Genomic DNA, 22,784 nt, shown 5'->3' on the forward strand with positions numbered 1-22,784 from the left:
GTCAGAAGGTCATGGATTCTAATCCTACCTCCGCCACTTGTCTGCTGTGTGGCCTTGGGCAAGTCACTTCATTTCTCTGGCCCTCAGTTCCCTCATCTGTAAAAGGGGGATTGAGATTGTGAGCCCCACATGGGACAGGGACTGTGTCACCTCTGATTTGCGTGTATCCATTGCTTAGTACAGTGCTTGGTACATAGTAAGTGCTTAACAAATAATACAATTATTGGGAAGCAGCATGGTGACGGTGAGCCCGTTGTTGGGTAGGGACTGCCTCTATATGTTGCCGACTTGTACTTCCCAAGCACTTAGTACAGTGCTCTGCGCATAGTAAGCGCTCAATGAATACGACTGAATGAAGGAATAATAATAATAATAATGATGATGGCATTTATTAAGTGCTTACTATGTGCAAAGCACTGTTCTAAGTGTTGAATAATAATGGCATTTATTAAGTGCTTACTATGTATAAAGCACTGTTCTAAGTGCTAGGGAGGTTACAAGGTGATCAGGTCCCACGAGGAGCTCACAGACTTAATCCCCATTTTACAGATGAGGTAACTGAGGCCCAGAGAAATTAAGTGACTTGCCCAAGGATAGAGCACGGGCCTGGGATTCAGAAGGTAATGGGTTCTAATCCTGGCTCTGACATTTGTTGTGTGGCCTTGGGAAAGTCACTTCACTTCTCTGTGCCTCAGTTACCTCATCTGTAAAATGGTGATTAAGACTGTGAGCCCTTTGCAGGACAGGGACTGTGTCCAACCTGATTTGCTTGTATCCACCCCAGAGCTTAGTACAGTGCCTGGCATATATTCCACGGTTATTATTATTAATAGCCACTTTGCAGATGAGGGAACTGAGGGACAGAGAAGTTAATGACTTCCCCAAGATCACACGGCAGACAAATGGCAGAGCCCAAATTAGAACTCAGGTCCCTGGCTCCCATTCCCTTGTGCTTTCCATTAGTCCATGCTGGTTCTCATAATAAGGTAAAATAGGAAGGGGGCAATCAGGCAACATACCAATTGGAAGTCAGACCTAAAATAAATGTAATAAACTTAACCTATTCTTTCTAGTCCCTATTTTCAAATGTTTATCAGGAATACTGCTTCAAAAAAGAGTCTGCCTCACCACTGAACATCATATTTCCCATTGTTGCAGCACATCTAATCCTCCTATATAATTCTGTATGGCACACTACAGATACCCACCACTCAGTTTAATCTGAGAATGGCAGTGAATAATGGCCAGAAACATGCATAACCATCATTTCCCCAGTAAACACATTCCCTAGTAATTGCTAAAAATATTAGTCCTTGAATTATTTGGCACCTTCTCTAAAGAATCTAAAATCCTCAACTCAATGTAATCTAACCATCTCCCAGCAAAGTAACTTGTACCTGGATGAATTACCATGGTACAGTATCATGATTGGCATACATCAAGTTTTAAATGGTATGAATGAACATTTGTAAATTCATCTGTTGGACCCAGATGTAAAAATAATTAAAACAAATTTAAAAAAAGGTGTGCAAGAAAGGGCCAAAGGTCAAATTCTTACTTCAAAAATCACATCCAGTGTGAGGCCATGTTCCAAACAAGTGAGTCCATGCTTTGATTTCTAGAATACCATTGCTTTGATGGATCCAGCACTGAAAACTTTCAGCATCAGTGTTAAAAATGCAAGACATAATAAAAACACACACCACCTAGTGTCTTTTGAATGATCACTACATGTGCTTCATCAACACTAATACAGATAAATTTTATCTTATATCTAAATTTCCAAGTCCAGCATTCCTTCACAGTAAACTAATGGATATGATAAAAATCATAACACCTTGTTTTCAATATAGATGGGTTAATAAGGAGACTTTGAAATAGCATTGATCAACTCATCCTAAACCAGCAAACTTTAAAGGAGGTGTACATCCCTTAGAAATAATTCTTAAGAGTTATGAATATACAACTATCTCTCTTCAAATTTACATGTACATTGATTTACATACTCCACATTCATTTTTTCATAATCTTGTTATTTCAAGTTATATCTATATTTTTCCTCCGGCTCCCATATACATATGTATTTTATGTTTGCTTGTTGCCTGCATTAGATTATAAACTCCTTGAGGGCAAGGACTATTTATTTTATTTCTAATGTACTTTCCAGGTGCCTAGCAGGGAAAGCACTTTGAAAGCTTCTTCATACAACAGCCCTTCAGTAAATTCCACAGAATGAATTTCTCTTCCGAAGGTCCTGAATTTTACATCGTAATGAAAACAACACCTGCTATGAGTAGCTGGCTGATACTTGAGCTCATTTCAAGGAAGGATTCTAATACGCTATTTTTCAGCCATCAGTTTCTACAGACAGGTCTTCCTTGGAATGGAGAATTTAAGGAATCAACGATATTTATTGAGGGCCTACTCTGTGCAAAGTACTGTACTAAATGTTTATACAATATAGCAGAGTTGCTAGGCATATTAAATTTGATTCTCAAACAGATTTAAAGTAGCCCCAGTAATAAAATTTGACATTTTGGAGGGGAACATGAGCTCTTTCCAACCCTATGGACTATTTAGAGCATTGTTGCACTCTCTGTGCTCACCCAGCTACAAAAGTGTTTTGTTCCCTGTGGGTTTGAGAAGACTGGCTCCTCTTAAAGTACCTAGCCAGCTACCACTTTGGATCCTCAAGCATTGAAAGAGTTGAGCATGATTATACTTCAAAGCCTTATTAAGGCTACATCTCCTCCAAGAGGCTTTCTCCGATTAAGCCTTTTTTTCCCAGCTTCCTCTCTTTTCCTCTGTACTTGGATCTACAATCTCTGGGCATTTGTTATTCACCTCACAACACTTATGTATGTATCCATAAATTATATATTAGAAATTATTTGTTTATATTAATGTCTGTCTCTGCCTCTAGACCCCCTCTAGCTCACTGTGGGCACAGAATGTGTCTACCAACTCTGTTGTACTCTTCAAAGTGTTTAGTACAGTGTTCTGCACACAGTAAGTGCTCAGTAAATACCATTGTTGTTGATGACTGATGATATTTTTGACTGAAGTCACACACTTTCCACAGGCCTCCATGAAAGAAAAAATAAACCAGTAATAATTGATATTCTTGCTTTTGAGGCTGACTAAACTTGAGGGTTAGCCCTTCAAAGCAAGCAGCCTCCACATATTATGATTCATATATAATGGCTCCAAGGCTTACTTATTCTAAATTGGAACTCTAGTTTGAAAGTACACTTAGACAAGGGTAGTTAACAAGAGAAAAAATGATGTGGTCTAAAGGAACCACCATATTATTTTTATACCAAAAAAGAAAAGCCGCAAACCTCTCGAATGTTCTTATTCCACTATCTTGAATATCAGGTTAGCTTTCCACTCTAGTAATCCAATGCTTCCATAAATGCTCCCTCATTGTTCATATTGATGTTGTTTTGCAATAGGAAATGATACCGAATCAATGACATTGTAAGCTCCTTGAAGACAGGAACCAGGTCTTTTATTTTTATTGTGCTCACCCTAGTGCTTAGTTCAGTGCTCTGAGTGGAGAAGGTATTCAGTAAACTCTATTGAAGGAATAAATGTTTATTCTCCCCATTTTACATAGGAGGCAAATTGAGGAAGTCACAGTCACAGCAATTGGCAATGGATTTTGAATTAATGAAATGGTCTCTTCACTCCCCTTCTAATGCTCCATGAGACTATAATGCTTCATAGTGTAGACAAAGCACATATTCTGAAAAAATGTAAAAGACTTTTAATTCCAATAATTTGGGGAATTTTCTGTGCATAGTGAACTAATAGGAATTGGTAGAAATCATGTCATTTCTTTTGTAAGCTTCCCCAAACATCTAGTAGGCAAACAATAAAAGCTCACAGCAGTGTGGCTCAGTGGAAAGAGCACGGGCTTTGGAGTCAGAGGTCATGGGTTCAAATCCCAGCTCCACCAATTGTCAGCTGTGTGACTTTGGGCAGGTCACTTAACTTCTCAGTGCCTCAGTTCCCTCATCTGTAAAATGGGGGTTAAGACTGTGACTGGGACAACCTGATCACCTTGTAACCTCCCCAGCGCTTAGAACAGTGGCTTTGCACATAGTAAGCACTTAATAAATGTCATTATTATTACTATTATTAGGCATTCAATAAATGCTATGGCTGCAGATGATAATGAAGAAAAATCACATGAGACAAAGAGGTGGATTTGGACTGGTTCTTTTCTTTACTGGCTCATTCTTAAAAGAAACTTGAACCATGTTTCAGCAGATGGCAATGGGGCTTGAGCTTAGATAATTTTAAATTGAGAGCAAAGAATCTCATTTAAGGGCATGTTCAAAATAAACAATTTTACAAGCTATATATCCTTCCCTTCATTCTATAGGAGAAGATTGGGGTGACCTTCTTCAATTCTGTCTTTTTTTAAAGCAAACTGAGAAGCACAACTCCTCCCACACACCTCACACCCTGACAAGCTTGTCAGCCTCAGGAACCTCCTGATTCCCTTTTCATCAGTCTAACTTGAAAGATTTTATGTTCCAAATTTCTAGAAATCCCTTCAGCCTCCAAGCTCAAGGCTTACACAGATCAGCATGACCCCCCTGTTCAGATGATAGACTGACAGTCTTTCCTATTCTCTTCTAAGAGGTCACATTTAAGATATATACATATATATTCTGTTGCTTTCCCAGATAAGTAAGAGTTTTGTTTCTGGAGAAGTGTTTTTTTTTTCTTTTGTCCTAACTTCCTTTAAAAAAAATAGACTGGATAATTCCTTAGGACATATTGCACGAAAATTGTTACTGGAGGGGCAGGCTGCATTGTGTTGCTACAGTGATTGTCAAACACAATTTAGAAAACTTTAATCTCCTCTTATAACCATACAATGAAAGAACAAAAAACAGACAAATTGATAACAGAACAAGCTATTTAGAAAGGAAAGCACTAAGGAAGTAGTTTATGCAAACTAGTATTGCTGTAAAGTTTTAGGCTGCACAAATAAAGAATGAATTTTTTTTCACTTGTCTGAATAAACTACTTTAATCCTCTTGTGGCTTAAAAAAACCCTACTACTTACCACTTATCCCCAAAATGTTTTGCATATCGTTTAATCCCAAATATATTAAGAACAAAAATATTCCACTCTTCACCATTCAGTTTTCATATGTTTAAAGTATGATTATGTTCCCCTATTCACTTTCAACACATTTTTTTGCAGCCCCTTTTCCTTGCAGTACTTGCTGCTATTTAGAACATGATAAAAATCAGATATTCATACTGGAAAGACAAAACAGATTGCTCTCAGTTATAATTCTCTTTCCTGCTACATCCTATGCACATTCAGACACATTCATTTTTATTCTCTCTCTCTCCACTTCTCCCCACACACCAATACCCAATTCTAGTGAAAGATGTTTCAAGACCAAGTGGGATATGTAACTGCCCTATTTCAAATAATGAAGAGGCTTCAATCCCCCCCTTAGGTGTCTCACTCTAGATTTTGAAATATCCCTTTTACATACCTATAACCTCTAGTTTTTGTACACTACTTGTTGTAGGTCACAACTATAAAATCACTGGGATGGAAATTCCAACATAGAGGTCATGTATTCCAAGTCTGTCAATCAATCATATTCATTGAGCATTTGCTGTATGCAGAGCACTGTCATTGCGGACAGGGAATGTGTCTACCAACTCTGTTATATTGTACTCTCCCAAGAGCATAGTACAGTGCTCTGCACACAGGAAGTATTACAATTGACTGATTGGGAGAGTGTAATGCAACAGAGTTGGTAAACCTGGCTTGTAAAGGGTTATTTATCCATCCACGTTTCCTTAAATATGGGAACACCCACATAATATTTTAACAAAGAAAAGTGATTTATATACCAGAGCAATTGGAAGTGAGAAGAAAATCCTACCTTAACCTCTAGACTAAGCTCATTGTGTGGGCAGGGATCATTTCCAATACTCTTCAGACAGGTCTGTAGCTAAGCCATCCTCTTGAAAAAATAATTTTCCTTACTATTCCTAATAGCATCAAATGTCATAGTGATAGAGCATATGCTGAGCAATGATAGACTAAAGCAACATCAATGATATTGTTCATATAACTAGAGCCTGATTTCTGTCACTCACTGAATTTAGGGGCCTGTGTTAGTTTTCAGTTTAGAGTAGTTCATTTTCACAACTTTCCAGAGAGACTGTCTCTCTTCCTAGTGTCAACCCAACTGGATATTGAACAATCTCCTCTTTCAGAAAAGTCCTTCAAATCTAGAGAAGCAGTGTAGCTCAGTGGAAAGAGCATAGGCTTGGGAGTCAGAGGTCATGAGTTCTAATCCTGGCTCCTCCACTAGTCAGCTGTGTGACTTTGGGCAAGTCACTTAACTTCTCTGGGCCTCAGTTGCCTCATCTGTAAAATGGGGATTAACACTGTGAGCCCCATGTGGAACAACCTGATTACCTTGTACCCCCCCTCAATGCTTAGAACAGTGCTTGGCACATAGTAAGAGCTTAACAAATGCCATCATTATTATTATTATTATCATCTCTGATGGTCCTCATTAATTGTAGTGGCAGTGACTGCACTTATCTTTAAATTACACATTATAAATTACTCATTTATATTATTGTCTATCTCCCCCTCTAGACTGTAAGCTCATTATGGGCAGGGAATATGTCTGCTAATTCCCTGCATACTGTAAGTGCTCAATAAACACCACTGATTAATTGTAGTGGTAGTGACCATGGTGACTAGGCCACCTCTTCTGGATGGTGCCTTCTTTTCGCATTAATATTAGATATTTCTGTCATCATATTTATTTTCAAATTTGAAAACTACTTACTTTTGGATTCACCCACATCAGGCCTGCTCTTTTATTCATTCATTCAATGGTATTTATTGAGCGCTTACTGTGTGCAGAGCACTGTACTAAGCGCTTGGAAAGTACAAGTCGGCAACATATGGAGACGGTCCCTACCCAACAATGGGCTCACAGCCCAGAAATTAATTGCTCCTAATTGAAAATAACTTTTAATTATTTCTAATCTGTGGACTCAGAATCCACAATCCCTTTAGTTCTCCTAAGTGATTTTTAATATTTTAACTCATACTGCAGCTTCAAAGGAGCCCAAGGAAATAAAGAATTCTATAGCTAAAAGCCTCTAATATAGTTCAGGCAACTAGGAAAAAGCACTTGCCCATTTATTCAGACACATTTCTCTTGTCTTTTTTTTTTTCTTTATTACTTAAATCTTCTTTTTAGTGAGCTATCAAAACCAAACTCTAAATTGTGGAAGATAGCACTCAAAACATAGTTATCTGAGTGCTTGATGGACCTATCAAGCCGTCAGGATGATTGCTTCACCTTGGGCTCCTTTTTTTCCTGGCTCAGCTGCCTGACGATAACTTGTCTTCTGTAATGTCATTTTCCTCATGACACACCTTGATTAAGAAATTGCTGCACTTAATCCAGGCAACAACTAAATCTTCTGGAAAGTACTCCTTTATACAAATTTCATGGAGGTGGACTACATTTAATCCTAATGCCAGATCCTGACCAATGCAGGGGCTAACCAAAGGTCCTTATATAATTCACCTACCCAGGCTCTGATGTTCCCGGAAATTAAACTCCTCCGACATTTTACCAAAAAGGAATTCAGGAACTGAGATCATGATAATGACCTGCAACATTTGACTCACTAGGAAGTTTTGGGCAAGTCATTTTCCCAGTTTCTCAGAGTGGTCAGCAAACATGCAACTTGCTGAGCATATAGGAAATGCTTAACAAGCACTATAATTATTTTGTGTTGCCCAGTCATCTAGTACCATGCACCACACAAAATGGGCACTTGATAAATAGTACTAATTCTACCATCTCTCAACAGCTGCTATCAAAAGCCTTCAAAATTTGAATGATTTAGCTATCTAAAATGGAAAAACTATCCTTTCCCTATTATTACCTATCCACACTATGTTTTGACCCTAGGATGCTTCTTCATCTAAGAATAGAGGGCATGAAAGTATGAGAATATGAAAGCAGGAATCCTAATAACTCTTTTGCATTGTACTCTCCCAAGTGCTTAGTACAGTGCTCTGCACACATTAAGTACTTAATAAATATAATTGAATGATTTTCTCTATTAACCCTAACAGCTATAGCAGAATATTAGGGAATAGGGTCTGTGTCATTTTATGGCTTCTGATGATAACAAGATTAAAATAAAAATTTTCCACTTCTAAATGCATCCTTACTGTCCTGGAGGTTAGAGATTTATGAGGGAATAACAGACGGTACAGTGGTAGCTGTGTTTCAAAAATAAATTTTTACATTTTACTCACATAAAACCCCCATCCTCCAGCACTTTCTAAGTGCATGACAGGACTCTACACGGACTTTTGCTGCAGGACAAATTGATAGTGTCAACACCAGGGTAATCCTGAAAAATTATCCATATACACAGTATGTATATGTGAACACACAAAATAAGACCATATGATGCAATGTGGCACAAGCAATTAAAAGTTCTTCTGAAAGTAGAAATGCAAAATGGGACGAATATCTATTTTCTATAAATGAATCCAACCATCTGCCTCACAAAAGCAGCAGCAGGAGAACTCAAAACAGCAGAAACAGCAGCCTCTGGTGTTAACATTCTATTCTCAAATCTCATGTTCCCCATTTCCCCAGCAAAAATGACTAAAAATGAAGAGATGCAACAAATAGGCCCAAGGGCTCCACTATATCATAGATGGCCTGTTCAATATTAGCAACATATTTATTTTCTGAAATGTAATGGGAAATGATCAAAACGTAAGAACCTTAATTCTGCATTGGACAAAGTAAATCCGAAGTGAATCAATAGGTTGCTGACATATTTGAAGTCATAATATAGGAACCTACCATGTTGTTCTTAACATATTTTAGTCCCTTTTAAAAATTCCATAAAATTCCTCACATTCAAGTTATATATGGCATTGATTTATGCATTTCTGCTCCACTATTACCTCCCACCCCATCAAATGATATCTAAAATATGGGGGCTGGTTCTATTCACCATGCAGTTATTATTATTATTATTATTACATTTGTTAATTGCTTACTATGTGTCAAGCACTGTTCTAAGCACTGAGAGGGATACAAATCATATACAGTCCCTAACTCACATGGGGCTACAGTATAAGTAGGAGGGAGAAAAGGCACTGAATACCAATTTTAGGGACGAGCAAACTGAAGCACAGAGCACTGTAGCATGGCAAAGAGCACTGGCTTGGGTGTCAGAAGGTTGTGGGTTCTAATCCTGGCTCTACCACGTGTCTGCTGTGTGACCTTGGGCAAGTCACTTCACTTCTTTGAGCCTCAGTTTCCTCATCTGTAAAATGAGGATTAAGACTGTGAGCCCCAAATGGGACAAGGACTGTGTCCAACCCTGTTTGCTTGGATCCAACCCAGTGCTTAATACAGTGCCTGGCACAAGGTAAGCACTTAAATACCAAAATTACTATTATTTTTTATTATTATGTTTAGTAACTTGCCCAAGGTCAGAGTGTAGGCAACTAGCAGAGCAGGGATTCAAATCCAGGTCCACACTGCTCCCCAAGGTCACCTCACCATACTATATGTCCTCTGAAATATCACACTCAAGGAAAACTACATATTCTGTCCACTCAAAAGCACATGTGAACTGTTCCTCCAGCAGGGCACCTAGAGAAGCAGCGTGGCTCAGTGGAAAAAGCACGGCCTTAGGAGTCAGAGGTCATGAGTTCAAATCCTTGCTCTGCCAATTGTCAGCTGTGTGACTCTGGGCAAGTCACAACTTCTCTGTGCCTCAGTTACCTCATCTGTAAAATGGGGATTAAGACTGTGAGCCCCCGGGGGACAACCTGATCACCTTGTAAGCTCCCCAGCGTTTAGAACAGTGCTTTGCACATAGTAAGCACTTAATAAATGCCGTTATTATTATTATTATTATTTTAGTTTTATATGAGAGCAGTTGCTTGCTCCTTATAGTTACTTGTGTACCACCTATGGAAAATGAAGTGAGGCTCTTCAAAAATCATACATCTTCATAAGGTCACAGCATTTCACTGAAGAAGGGAGAGAGGGAGATAGAACAGTAAGAGGGCAAAAGGAAAGAGCGAGCAAGGGACAGGCATCGAAGGTGAAAGAAGGGGAACAGTATTGGACATTCAGGAGGTCAGATTTTATTGCCTGAGCTAAAGTTATTTGATCTAAGATCGAGGAACTGATCTAAGCACAGGGGGTTTGCAACCCTCACTTTTCTGGTAACACCCACACATTTCACGGCACTATCATTTTTTTTTCCTCTCAGGAGATATTTTAAACCTTGCAGTTTACCATGTGGCTTCATTGGGATGAGACTTTAATTCATATAGTTTTTTATCTGTCTTACTGGAGGTAAAAGAACTATGGGGTAGCACTTATCAAGACTGAAAGAACAGAGGACTGGGAGTCATCATCATCATCAATCGTATTTATTGAGTGCTTACTCAGAGCACTGTACTAAGCACTTGGGAAGTACAAGTTGGCAACATATAGAGACAGTCCTTACCCAACAGTGGGCTCACAGTCTAAAAGGGGGAGACAGAGAACAAAACCAAACGTACTAACAAAATAAAATAAATAGAATAGATATGTACAAGTAAAATAAATAAATAAATAGAGTAACAAATAGTTTCTAATTCCGGTTCTGCCACTTGCCTGTTGTGTCCTTGGGCAAATCACTTAACTTCTCTGTGCTTCAGTTTCCTCATCTGTAAAATGGGGATTCAGTACTTCTTCCCCCTCCCACTTAGACTGTGAGACCCCTGTGGGGTAGGATCTGTGTCCGACCTGTATCTAATCTTGAATATCCCAGCATTTAGCCCAGTGTTTGCCACATAGTAAGTGCTTAAACACCATAAAAAAATCTCTTTAGCAAGACTAACCCTTTCTCAAGCCCCAATCCCATCTAACGAATGCCAGAATGAGACTCCTGGGGTCCTGGGCCTAAATAATTAAAATTTTCAAAATAGCCAAAGATACTTTCTCCATCTCAAATGGAAAAACATACAATGCTATGAATTAGGAGATAACTCTGTAGGAAGGATTAGCTTCATTAACTTCACAGGAGAGGTAGTGCAGCAATCAGAAGAACTGTAGAGTTCTGCTTTGTTCAGTAATTTATGGGACAACACTTTGAGCTTTCTTCAGCTCATTAAGACATGACAGAGAGGTTTGCAGTTGACTGGAATGAAATAGGATGATCAGCATCAGAGAGAAAGGCCACATATTTGTTCCTACTCCTAAAACCTGAAAAACTCCAGGGGACTTGAATTGTAAAAGCCCGATAATGTCCAAAAGGGGTCAGGATGTGAATAGGGTCAGAAGGGAGAGAACACATCCCACAACCCAGTAAGAGAACAACAGTAAGGGGGATTAGGCTCAAAGTCTCTGCTCAGACAGTATTGGTGTGGAACAGATTTTCAGAGTTGGGGGAGGTATCTGAGGAAGGGGCAGCTTGAAAGTCAGTCACTAAACAAGAAACGACTACTGAATCTACGCGCTAGGCAGAGATCAATGGTTCTAGGGAGCCGTAGACCATCCGACCTCTTTCTAAACTCAACAAAAATGTGCCTGCTTATAGACCCCCTTTGAGCTCTTGCACAAAAACATGGTGAAGAAATGTCAAAGAAAGGCCTTTTTACAAGACCCAACTGAATTACAATCTCTAAAGAGTCAAACATCTTTCCTTGCATTTTCTCACTTGCTGCAGCCTTGTGAAGAAGATACCTCCAATGCAGCTATCTAGTGCATGAGTACCCATGTATCAGCTTACATCTTAAAAATATGACAACAAATGCAGCTTCGGTTAATATTTGGCCAATTAGAAGTTTGAACTATTCTGCTTTTAAGTGGAAAGTGTTGAACATGTAATAGTTGCAAATAAGTTAAATCCTTTACAGCATGGAGACTGACAGGAGTATGAATTGGAACAGATAATGGCCAGATTACTAGACTACTAAAGTTGTTCAAAACATTGCTTTTATCTCCAATTAACCCCTTCTGTGCATCAAATTTTATCTCCTCACTTCCTCCTCCCGTTTCTTGCCTTGCCTCTCCCTTCCCCACTTTTCACCCCAAAGGTCCTTTTCTTTAAACCCAATCAACATGAACCATCTGGAAACATCCCTGTGGTTTTCACAAAGATATTTAGTAGCTCTAGGGAAAAAAAATAGGAGGGAAAGTCAGCAAGACTGCAATCTGCTGTCTTCTGGAAAGGTGTCAAGTTACAAGTGGAATGCTACTGAATGATGTTTTTTCCATTATGTTAACATTCAGAAATCTTACTGGACAAGTGATGCCTTCCTAAATTCTATGACTGACCAAGGTGAAGACAGAGGCTAAACTTCACCTTAAATCAATTGACACCTATAATTTAAAAGATAGAGTATGCTTAAAAAGAGGCCGTATAACAAAATCAATCAATTTGCTCTTGTTTTAGACAGAACATAGTCTCTGGATCAACTATAAACTCTACGGTAGTAAGAATGGCAGTTCATTACAGAGATATGTCTCTTCTCCATGATATCGTGGGCAGAAACAACTATATAATATACTATAAAGCCAGCAGTATGAAAATACAAACTAAACCTAGTCCTTCCCTGCAAGCTTCTTTAAAACCCAAAGACACAGGGTCTGGCATATTTTACAAGTGTATTTAATGCTTATTTCCCCAAGAATTTCTGACATTCAAGAGCTGCAAGCCTCAGTGAGTGAAATGTTACAAGATACTATTAAGCGGTAAGCATGTGATTCCATGTTTCATGGACATTACTATGATCTCTGCAAGACATTTACTAAGCATACAAATCCTCTAGAATGTGTACTATGTTTTCCAGGAGACCTTTAAAGGACAGCTTGAAGATAAGAGATGTTAGTTTCATATTTGGTGAACTGCCTCCCAAGTGGTACTTTAGCATGCATTCTGCATCCTCCTTTAGAAATAATATGACAATTTTCAGAAATATATATGATGATGATGGTATTTGTTAAGCAATTACTATGTGCCAAGCACTATATGCATATATAGAAAAGGCCAGTAATTAGGGTCAACATCTGGAGCTATTTTGTATGCCAATACAATAAAGATGGAGCTATTTGGTATGCCAATACAATAAAGTACCAAGTAAGATACTACCAATATTAACCTTAAAAGCAACACACACCCCCGGCCCCAACACAAAGCAGGATCTTAAAAATAATACATATAAGCATGTGTTTCATTCTTCTTTTCAATGTAAAGAGCTGATGCTTGTATTTTTTAACTAGAGGAAATTGTGTCATCCACGCACTATAGTGTGATGGTGTTCATTTTCACCACATCATTCTTTTAAAAACAGTTGTATTAAAAAACTTTTCAGGAAATAAATGCAAATAGTTACAAATCAGGTTAGGAAACTGAGCCTCCATCTGTTGCCTCCTTTCTCCCTGGTTTCAGGAAGGTAGTGCTGCTTTTAACCCGTTAGCAGCTTTCAAAAAAAAAAAATGATACCATACAGGCTTTATTCTCACACTGTACCTTTTACATAAATAGCTTCTTTAGGTTCCCTGCTGTTCGTATTAGGTTTCCTGGGGCAAACAGAAGGGCGAAGTGGAAGGCTCCGTCCTACCCCATCCTGGTGAATAATATAGTGAATAATCCTTAATTGTGTTTGCGCTCTCTGGAACACTTCTCCCCGCATCTGCTGCCCTCCTCCCCCCTACCCAGGCCAATGGATAGCCTCACTGGGGAAGAAGGAAGGGGGACATCAAACACGATTGATAAAGTGAAGACCCCACTCTACCGCGCTTATAAAATTCCTCCCGGATGGCTTCGAGGGTGGCTCTTAAGTTCTCGCTCAGGTGGCTTGCAGAAAACAGGTGTAAATGTCACAGCTGGAGCCTAGGGGTTTCCAGCCGGACCAGGTTGGGGCTGCAGGGAGCTGGACAGGGAGGGGACAGCACAGCAGAGGGGCTCGGGATGGAAAGACGCAAAGACGAGGGGGAGAATTAAACGCACAACAATTGAGGCGGGCTGTTTGGACCCCTGTTGCCCCAGAAGACGCGGGTGTAGAGGAGAACCATGCATATTACCTCCCCAGGCCCCATTGCCACTTACACCAGAGGGAGACCCTGGTGCTGGGATAGGGATCGGCGCCCACCAGGCACAAGGATGCAGCAGCTTTGCGCTGCAAGGACAAGCCAGTTTGGAGCTCCTTTCTCCCAGCGACCGTGACAGCTGATTGCAGGGGGGCTGGTCCAAGCAAGGATGGGCCTGACATGTCTCTCCACCTGCCTCCGGCTCCCACAGAGGCTCCAACGGCCCAGGGAAGGGATTCCCCTCCAGGGGATTCCCACTGGCCCTTACACCACCTCCTTGCCCTGCGAAGGGAAGGGAAGGAGGGGGAGTTGAGAGCGGAGGAGAGGAGCACCAGCTTTGCAGCAATTTTTCTTGCCCGGTTGGGAGGCTGGAGGGGAAGGGAGAGGATGCGGGGTGACAGGTATGTGTGTAAGGAGGGCTGATGGTGCGGGCAAAGTGGGGGCAGCCCCGCTGCAACCTGTGGGATTGAGGAGGGGAGAAGAAAGAGGCCGGGAACTGCAGGAGGAGAACTTGGGGTGGGGGAAAGCTGGTCTTCGAGGACAGTCTGCTCTTTGGCTCAGCCTCCCCCGCGATGGGCTCGGTTCATTCCCATTTAGTGAGCGCTTCCCGGGTGCAGAGCACTGTACTAAGCCCTTGCATCATCATCATCAATCCTATTTATTGAGCGCTTACCATGTGCAGAGCACTGTACTAAGCGCTTGGGAAGTACAAATTGGCAACACATAGAGACCGTCCCTACCCAACAGTGGGCTCACAGTCTAAAAAGTCCAATACAGCGATGGAGAGAGACAATCCCTGCCCACAGCGGACTTCCAGTCTAGACCCGCTCCCTCCCTGCCCGACTGCTTACCTCGGGGGGCCGCAGTCCCGGACGCCCAGAAGCAGAACCCCAATAAAAGGAGTTGGCACCGCTCTCCTCGCCCTCCTCCGGCTGCTTCCCCCATGCTTCCCGCACTCCTCCTCCTGGTCCTCTTCCGCACTCCTGAAGGATGGGGATGGGGATGGGGATGGGGAAGAGGCGTGGGAAAGGATACGGAGAGGCGTGGCGCCCTCCCTGCTTCTTCTCTGGCCTCTAGTCCCGGTGACTCCTAGAGACCTGGGACGGGGGACTCCGGGAGGGAACTGGAAAAGCGGGAGGATGCTCCCATCCCATCCCCTTCCCGGCGGCGGGGCGAGTGGTCCAGGGGTGATGCCTATTCCCGGTTGCGCTCGCAGAGCGCACGTTGCTGCTCGCTCCAGACTCCGGGAGCGAGTCCGCATCCCTAATGAGATTCCCCCCCTTCCCTTCCCCTCCCTCCCAAGCTCCAGCCAATGAGCCCGAGTTGGGCGGGACTGAAGAGAGGAGGGGGGTGGAGGAAGGCGAGGAAGAGGGGGGAGAGGCAAAGGAGGAGGAGAAAGAAGAGAGGAAGGGGGAGCCTGGGACCTCTATAAATTAGGGAGCATCAGGTGAGAGAAGATGCAGTCCGGGGTACCTCTCCCACCCTTCCCTCCACCTTCCTGTCTCTGTCCAGTCCATCTCCCCTTCTTCTGTCTCTCTGGTTTTGCTCCTTGCACTACCAGAAGTCCTACCCCGGGGAGCGAAAGAAGGAAACGGGGCAAGGGGACTCGAAAGAAGGTGGGAGCCACGAAGGAAGAAGGGGCAACCACCAATCAGTGATATTTATTGAGTGTCTACTGCGCCCAGAGCATTGGACTAAGCACTTGGGGGAGCGTACAATACAATATGAGGGGATAAGGAAGAACTTGGAAGGTGTACAATACAATATGAGGAGATAAGGAAGAATTTGGAAGGTATCTGTTTGGGTGGAGGGAAGGGAACTTTCTCTGTCTCCCCCTTTTAGACTGTGAGCCCACTGTTGGGTAGGGACTGTATATGTTGCCAACTTGTACTTCCCAAGCGCTTAGTACAGTGCTCTGCACACAGTAAGCGCTCAATAAATATGATTGATTGATTGATTGATTGACTGTCTCAGAGGAGAGCCAAGAAATGCAGGTTACCTGCAGGGAAGATGATACAAATACCAGATCTCTGGGAAGAACTGAGAGTGTATACCTCTCATTCATTGTCATATTTATTGAGCGCTTACTGTGTGCAAGCACTGTACTAAGCATTTAGAAAGTACAACTTGGCAACAGATAGAGACAATCCCTACCCAACAACGGGCTCATATGATCCCTCTTCCTTAAATGATCTCTAGAACACTTTCCAGCAAGCCACCCTCCTCCTAGTTCCTGAACCTAGTTTCAAACTCCTCACCTTCCCACCCCCGGTTTTCCCATGCATAATCTGTGCTGGCTTTCTTCTGCCAGCTGTCCAGTCTTCTTGCTGCTTAGTCTCATTCCCTCCCAAGGTAGCCTTCTCCAGTTTTCTCCCTGGACCCTGGGGACTCTACTTTCTCCCGTTTGTTCCCCAAGAAAAGAGGTCATCTTTCAGTTCTGTCAGGATGCTTCAGACGTAGAGGGAACAGAAGAATCAAAGTATAGTAATAGAATTAGAAGTCTTTTGCTTTGAACCTGAGATGCTTCCAAGTAGTTCTTCACACTCGTGTCTCATTAATGCCTTAGTTTGGGGAGCTGGCAGTCCCCTGTTTTACATTAGGAGAAATGGCAACCCGGAGAAATTGCCTAAGGCCACATACCGGTGGTGCCAGGGAAAAAATCCAGCAGTCTGGGCCTCTAGCCCAGTGCTCTGTCTACAAGGCTGTCATCCAGTATGGGGGCATGCACCCAAAATGGTGCCAGAATCTTGTCCCTCTGCCCAGTTGATCCCAAAAGAAGAAAGTGAACTCTTGGGAAGGCTTCTTCCTTTACTTTTTTTATCCCTTCCCCTCGACATTTAGGAGAACTGAGAATAGTCAGTCTTTTCCCAATGGTTCTCCACTGTCTTCACTCAATATTGTTAAATGTGCTTGAAAAAAAATCCATCTTTCTTGCCAAGAGAGCTACCTGCTCCCAAACACCTTTCTCCGGGGAACAGACAGTTTACAGTGAGGTAATTGGTTTGGGTGAAGTAATTGCACTAACAGGTTTTGTTCTGCAGACAGAGAGGATGATAGGCAGAAAGATTGATTCCCCCTTCTAAGCACACATGCCATCCCCCCTCCTGAGTGTCACAGAGATGTGTGAATGTCTGTGAGAATAAGCCAATTGCTTCCTGAATTGTCTTGCAGCAGGGGGTGTGGGGGTTCAGGAAACACAGGAAGGGCTCAGAGATGAGGCATGTGTCTCCAAAACCTCAACTGAATTCTCCTTTGGAACCTCTTCTATTGAAGGCTGTATTCATTTCCATTTAGTGAGCCCATATCCGACTCCATGAAGAAAGTGGTGTTGGAATCTGGAGATGGAGTGCAATTTCCCATCAAAACACTCCCTGTCTTTTCTCTGAAAAGCAATGATTCTCTGTGTCACTCTGCTCTATGTGGTGTAATGGTATGTTCTTTAAAGATAAAACCATAGTTTCCCTCAGGATACTATTGCAGCTAACAGTTACCCTCTGCACCATGTATAACAATAATAATAATAATGGTATTTGTTAAACGCTTACTATGCACCAAGCACTGTGCACTGGGTTGGATACAAACAAATTGGGTTGGATACAGTCCCTGTCCCACGTAGGGCCCACAGTTTCAATTCTCCATTTTACCGATGAGGGAACTGAGCCACAGAGAAGTGAAAAGACTTGCCCAAGGTCACAGCAGAAAAATGGCAGAGTGGGGATTAGAACCCATGACCTTTTGGCTCTTACTGTATATGTTTCTTCTCTCTCTGGATTCTGCCAGACTGCCATGGCAGTGGTAGCCAAGATGGAAGTAAGGATTTTCAAAGAAATACCAAGTCAGGGACCACATAACTCTCAAAAAACTCAAGTTGTTGTCCATCCACCTCTGCATCAAACAAAAGCTCTTCACCATTGGTTTTAAAGCACTCCACTACCTTGGCCCCTCCTACCTCACCTCACTTCTCTACTTCTACAACCCAGCCCACAAACTTTGCTCGTTTAGTGCTAACCTTCTCACAGTGCCTGTATCTTGCCTGTCTCACCTCCCACCCCTAGTCCACATCTTACCTCTGGCCTGTAACACCCACTCTCCTCTAATCTGAAATCAATCAATCAATCAATCAATCGTACTTATTGAGTGCTTACTGTGTACAGAGCACTGTACTAAGCGTTTGGGAATCACAAGTTGGCAACATATAGAGACTGTCCCTACCCAACAGTGGGCTCACAGTCTAGAAGGGGGAGACAGAGAACAAAACAAAAACAAAACATATTGACAAAATAAAATAAATAGAATAGATATGAACAAGTAGAATAAATAGAGTAATAAATATGAACAAACATATATACATATATACAGGTGCTGTGGGGAAGGAGGTAAGGTGGAGGGGGAGGAGTTCATTCTCAGTCCTGGTCGTTCATTCTCAGTCTCTTTTGCAGGCTTCTCCTCCCCCTCCCATCCCCTTACTGTGGGGGTTCCCCAATGTTCAGTTCTTGGTCGCCTTCTGTTCTCAATCTACACTCACTGCCTTGGTGAACTCATTCACTCCCATGGCTTCAACTATCATCTCTACGCTGATGACACCCAAATCTACATCTCTGTCCCTGCTCTCCTCCCTCCCTTCAAGCTCGTATCTCCTCCTGCCTTCAGGACATTTCCATCTGAATGTCTGCCCGCCACCTAAAACTCAACATGTCCAAGACTGAACTCCTTGTCTGCCCTCCCAAACCCTGCCCTCTCCCTCACTTTCCCATCACTGTTGACGGCACTATCATCCTTCCCATCTCACAAGCCCGCAACCTTGGTGTCATCCTCGACTCTGCTCTCTCATTCACCCCTCACAACCAAGCCGTCACCAAAACCTGACGGTCTCACTTCTGCAACATTGCCAAGATCCGCCCTTTCCTCTCCATCCAAACCGCTACCCTGCTCTTTCAAGCTCTCATCCTATCCTGTCTGGACTACTGCATCAGCCTTCTCTCTGATCTCCCATCCTCGTGTCTCTCCCCACTTCAATCCAGACTTCATGTTGCTGCCCGGATTGTCTTTGTCCAGAAACGCTCTGGGCATGTTATTCCCCTCCTCAAAAATCTCCAGTGGCTACCAATCAATCTGCGCATCAGGCAGAAACTCCTCACCCCGGGCTTCAAGGCTGTCCATCAGCTCGTCCCCTCCTACCTCACCTCCCTTCTCTCCTTCTACAGCCCACCCCGCACCCTCCGCTCCTCTGCCGCTAATCTCCTCACCATACCTCGTTCTCGCCTGTCCTGCCATTGACCCCCAGCCCACATCATCCCCTGAGCTCTCTTTCTCCCTTCAAGGCCCTACTGAGAGCTCACCTCCTCCAGGAGGCCTTCCCAGACTGAGCCCCTTCCTTCCTCTCCCCCTCGCCCCCCTCTCCATCCCCCCATCTTACCTCCTTCCCTTCCCCGCAGCACCTGTATATATGTATATATGTTTGTACATATTTATTATTCTATTTATTTATTTATTTTACTTGTACATATCTATTCTATTTATTTTATTTTGTTAGTATGTTTCGTTTTGCTCTCTGTCTCCCCCTTTTAGACTGTGAGTCCACTGTTGGGTAGGGACTGTCTCTATATGTTGCCAACTTGTACTTCCCAAGCGCTTAGTACAGTGCTCTGCACACAGTAAGCGCTCAATAAATACGATTGATTGATTGATTGATTGTAAGCTTGCTTTAGGCAGGGAATGTGACTGCTTATTGTTACATATGCTCTCCCAAGCCTTAGTACAGTGCTTTGCACACAGTAAGTGCTCAATAAATATGATTGTATGAATGATTTGCAAACTCCATTGCAAACTCCCCAATCCTTCTTTATCCCTGTTTCCATATCTGTAAATCTGTCCTTCACACTTGTAAATCTGTACTAGTCATTCTTCCCCTTGCAAACCCAACCACTCTCTTCTCAGGGAGTTACCAGAATAAAGAGAGTTTAAATAACTTCAAGGAAGAGCAGCTAATTTAAGGACAATTGGATTTATGTTAACAAGCAGATTAGACCCTTAAAGATGGATCTTTTGAAACCACAGTGAACAATATTCTGTTGAGGAGGAGAGAGAATCAGCTTCCTGGGGCTCTCTGACCAGGGTGGGATAAAAAAAAAACATGGTGCTCCATGTTGGCTGTCTGGATTGATTCTACGAACCCTTTGAGTCATTCCAAGCCAGTTACTGTGTTGTGGCAAGCTTATCCTTTTGGTTCCTATTGATGCTACTCTAGCCCTGTTGTAGATGTGAATTGGGCCCATGAAAATAGAATAGAAATCTCAAGATTAGCCTAAGTATAGCTTCCCATAGGAAATAATATAAAGGGCATTAACAACTTCTGAAGTCAAAGAGACCGTTGGAACAGTATGAAAAAATTGAAAAATTGTGAGACAAAACAATAATTTCACAATCAAATAGCAATGTAAATTGAGTTGGGCTGTAATCAAGTCAGTGGACTACATCAAAGGGAGGGGGAGTGTTAAAGCCAAGGTAAATTTGGCAGCTTTTAAGTGAGAGAGCTGTAAGTAGTAGCATCACTTAAATTCAGTGGTATTAACCCCTCAGAGTTTATAGAAGAACATTATAATGGGGGGATGCTATAAATGGTTTCCTAGGTGTTGTTACATACCCCCAACATCCCTTTAAAACTCTGTTGGCTCCTCCTTTTACTTCCTCTGCCCATCCACTAAGCTAGCTCTCTTCCTCCCTTCAAGGCCCTGCTGAGAGCTCACCTCCTCCAGGAGGCCTTCCCAGACTGAGCCCCTTCCTTCCTCCCCCCCTCGTCCCCCCTCCATCCCCCCCATCTTACCTCCTTCCCTTCCCCATAGCACCTGTATATATGTATATATGTTTGTACATATTTATTACTCTATTTATTTATTTTATTTCTACATATCTATTCTATTTATTTCATTTTGTTAGTATGTTTGGTTTTGTTCTCTGTCTCCCCCTTTTAGACTGTGAGCCCACTGTTGGGTAGGGACTGTCTCTATATGTTGCCAATTTGTACTTCCCAAGCGCTTAGTACAGTGCTCTGCACATAGTAAGCGCTCAATAAATACGATTGATGATGATGATGATGATTTGGCTTTTCACTCAAGAATGAGGGATGCCCAATCAAAGGGCTTTATGCCAGTTTATTGTTTTCCATCCAAGGAGGCTAGAAGCCTAAGCTTTGGGGTGAGGGGGGGGGGAGGGGGGGGGAGAGGACGACACTTTTCAGGGCCAGGGGGTCATAACTACGTGTAGAGTTCGGAAGCCTTTCTCAGCAGGCTGGGCATGTTCTCTGAGCTCGACCATAGTGTTAAGCTGTACTTTACTCATAGCCATTTTCTGGAGCATGGATAAGTGCTTTGTACAGTTACCTGCACAATGTAAGTGCTCAATAAATATGATTGATTGATAGAAAGAACAACAGTCCAGGATTTAAGAGATCTGGGCTCTAGTCACAGTTCTGACACTAGCTAGCTGTGTGATCTTGGACAATTTAATCTCTCTGTGCCTTAATTTCCTCCACTATAAAATATGGATGAGATACCCATACTCCCTTCTGCTTAAATTGTAAGTCTCATGGGGGATAGGAACTGTGCCCAACCTGAATGCCTTGTACCTAGCCTGAGGCTTTAACACTGTGCTTTGGTATATGTATAAAATACCATAATTGTTATTAAATTTAAAAAAAAGTCTAAGACAGAGCTGAATCCTGAAAGCCCCATTAGAAAAGTTCAGCTGGACTCTTGCTCAATTTGGCAGGATAGAGGCATTTTTCTCTGGGCAGAGAAAGTGTCTTCCAATTCTGTTGTTTTGTAATAATAATAATAATAATAATAATAATAATAATAATAATAATAATAATAATGACATTTGTTAAGCGCTTACTATGTGCAAAGCACTGTTCTAAGCGCTGGGGGATACAAGGCGATCATGTTGTCCCACGTGGGGCTCACAGTCATCTCCATTTTACAGATGAGGTAACTGAGGCTCAGAGAACTTAAGTGACTTGCCCAAGGTCACACAGCAGATGTGGTGGAGCCGGGATTCGAACCCATGACCTCTGGCTCCAAAGCCCGTGCTCTTCCCACTGAGACTGAGTGTAGTCTCCTAAGTGCTTAGTACAGTGCTCTGATCACAGTAAGCACTCAATAAATACCATTGATTGATTTCTCTGTTTTGCTCTGGGGTCATATGACTGCAGCTACAGTCAGCTCTCCTATAACTTGGAGGTTGGGTTTCTGATGAAATCCCAAAAAACACCCATTATAGTGCTCACACCAGGTCTGAATTTATATACCTGCACAGAAACATTTCTTCTGACACTGATGAGTGTTGAGGGAAGAATATCTCCTGATTCCTCAAAAGTAGTCTACCTAAAAAGATAGTGAAACCAGGACTGTGTTTGGAAAGATTTTCAACTTCCAAGCTGCTACTGAAATAGTTGTGAGTGCCCTCTTTCCTGATCTCATTCGAACTGGTAGGGTTCTCCTGCTCCATACTATTATCTCCTCTTTCTCCTCTTCTACCAAGAGAAGAGGAAAGGGCCTTGGATAACTGTTCTGACAATCTCCCTATCTGAACAATGCTGAACCTTGGTTTTAAAGCAGACCACCCTTGCTCCAGACCTAA

The 22,784-nt window shown here is 42.3% G+C and overlaps 1 protein-coding gene across 1 annotated transcript in view; it reads right to left on the reverse strand.

The window, feature by feature from the left end:
* UNC5D (unc-5 netrin receptor D) overlaps window positions 1-15,408 on the reverse strand; it is a 558,705-nt gene extending 543,297 nt beyond the window's left edge. The window contains exons 1-2 of the mRNA XM_038747340.1: window positions 15,183-15,408; window positions 14,999-15,130 (exon numbers count right to left, since the gene is read on the reverse strand). Coding sequence (XP_038603268.1) covers window positions 14,999-15,130; window positions 15,183-15,408 — 358 coding nt within the window. The remainder of the gene's footprint in view (window positions 1-14,998; window positions 15,131-15,182) is intronic.
* Between the last annotated feature and the right edge of the window lie 7,376 nt (window positions 15,409-22,784).

The sequence above is a fragment of the Tachyglossus aculeatus genome, chromosome 5 (genome assembly GCF_015852505.1).
Source record: "Tachyglossus aculeatus isolate mTacAcu1 chromosome 5, mTacAcu1.pri, whole genome shotgun sequence".
Lineage (NCBI taxonomy): Eukaryota > Metazoa > Chordata > Mammalia > Monotremata > Tachyglossidae > Tachyglossus > Tachyglossus aculeatus.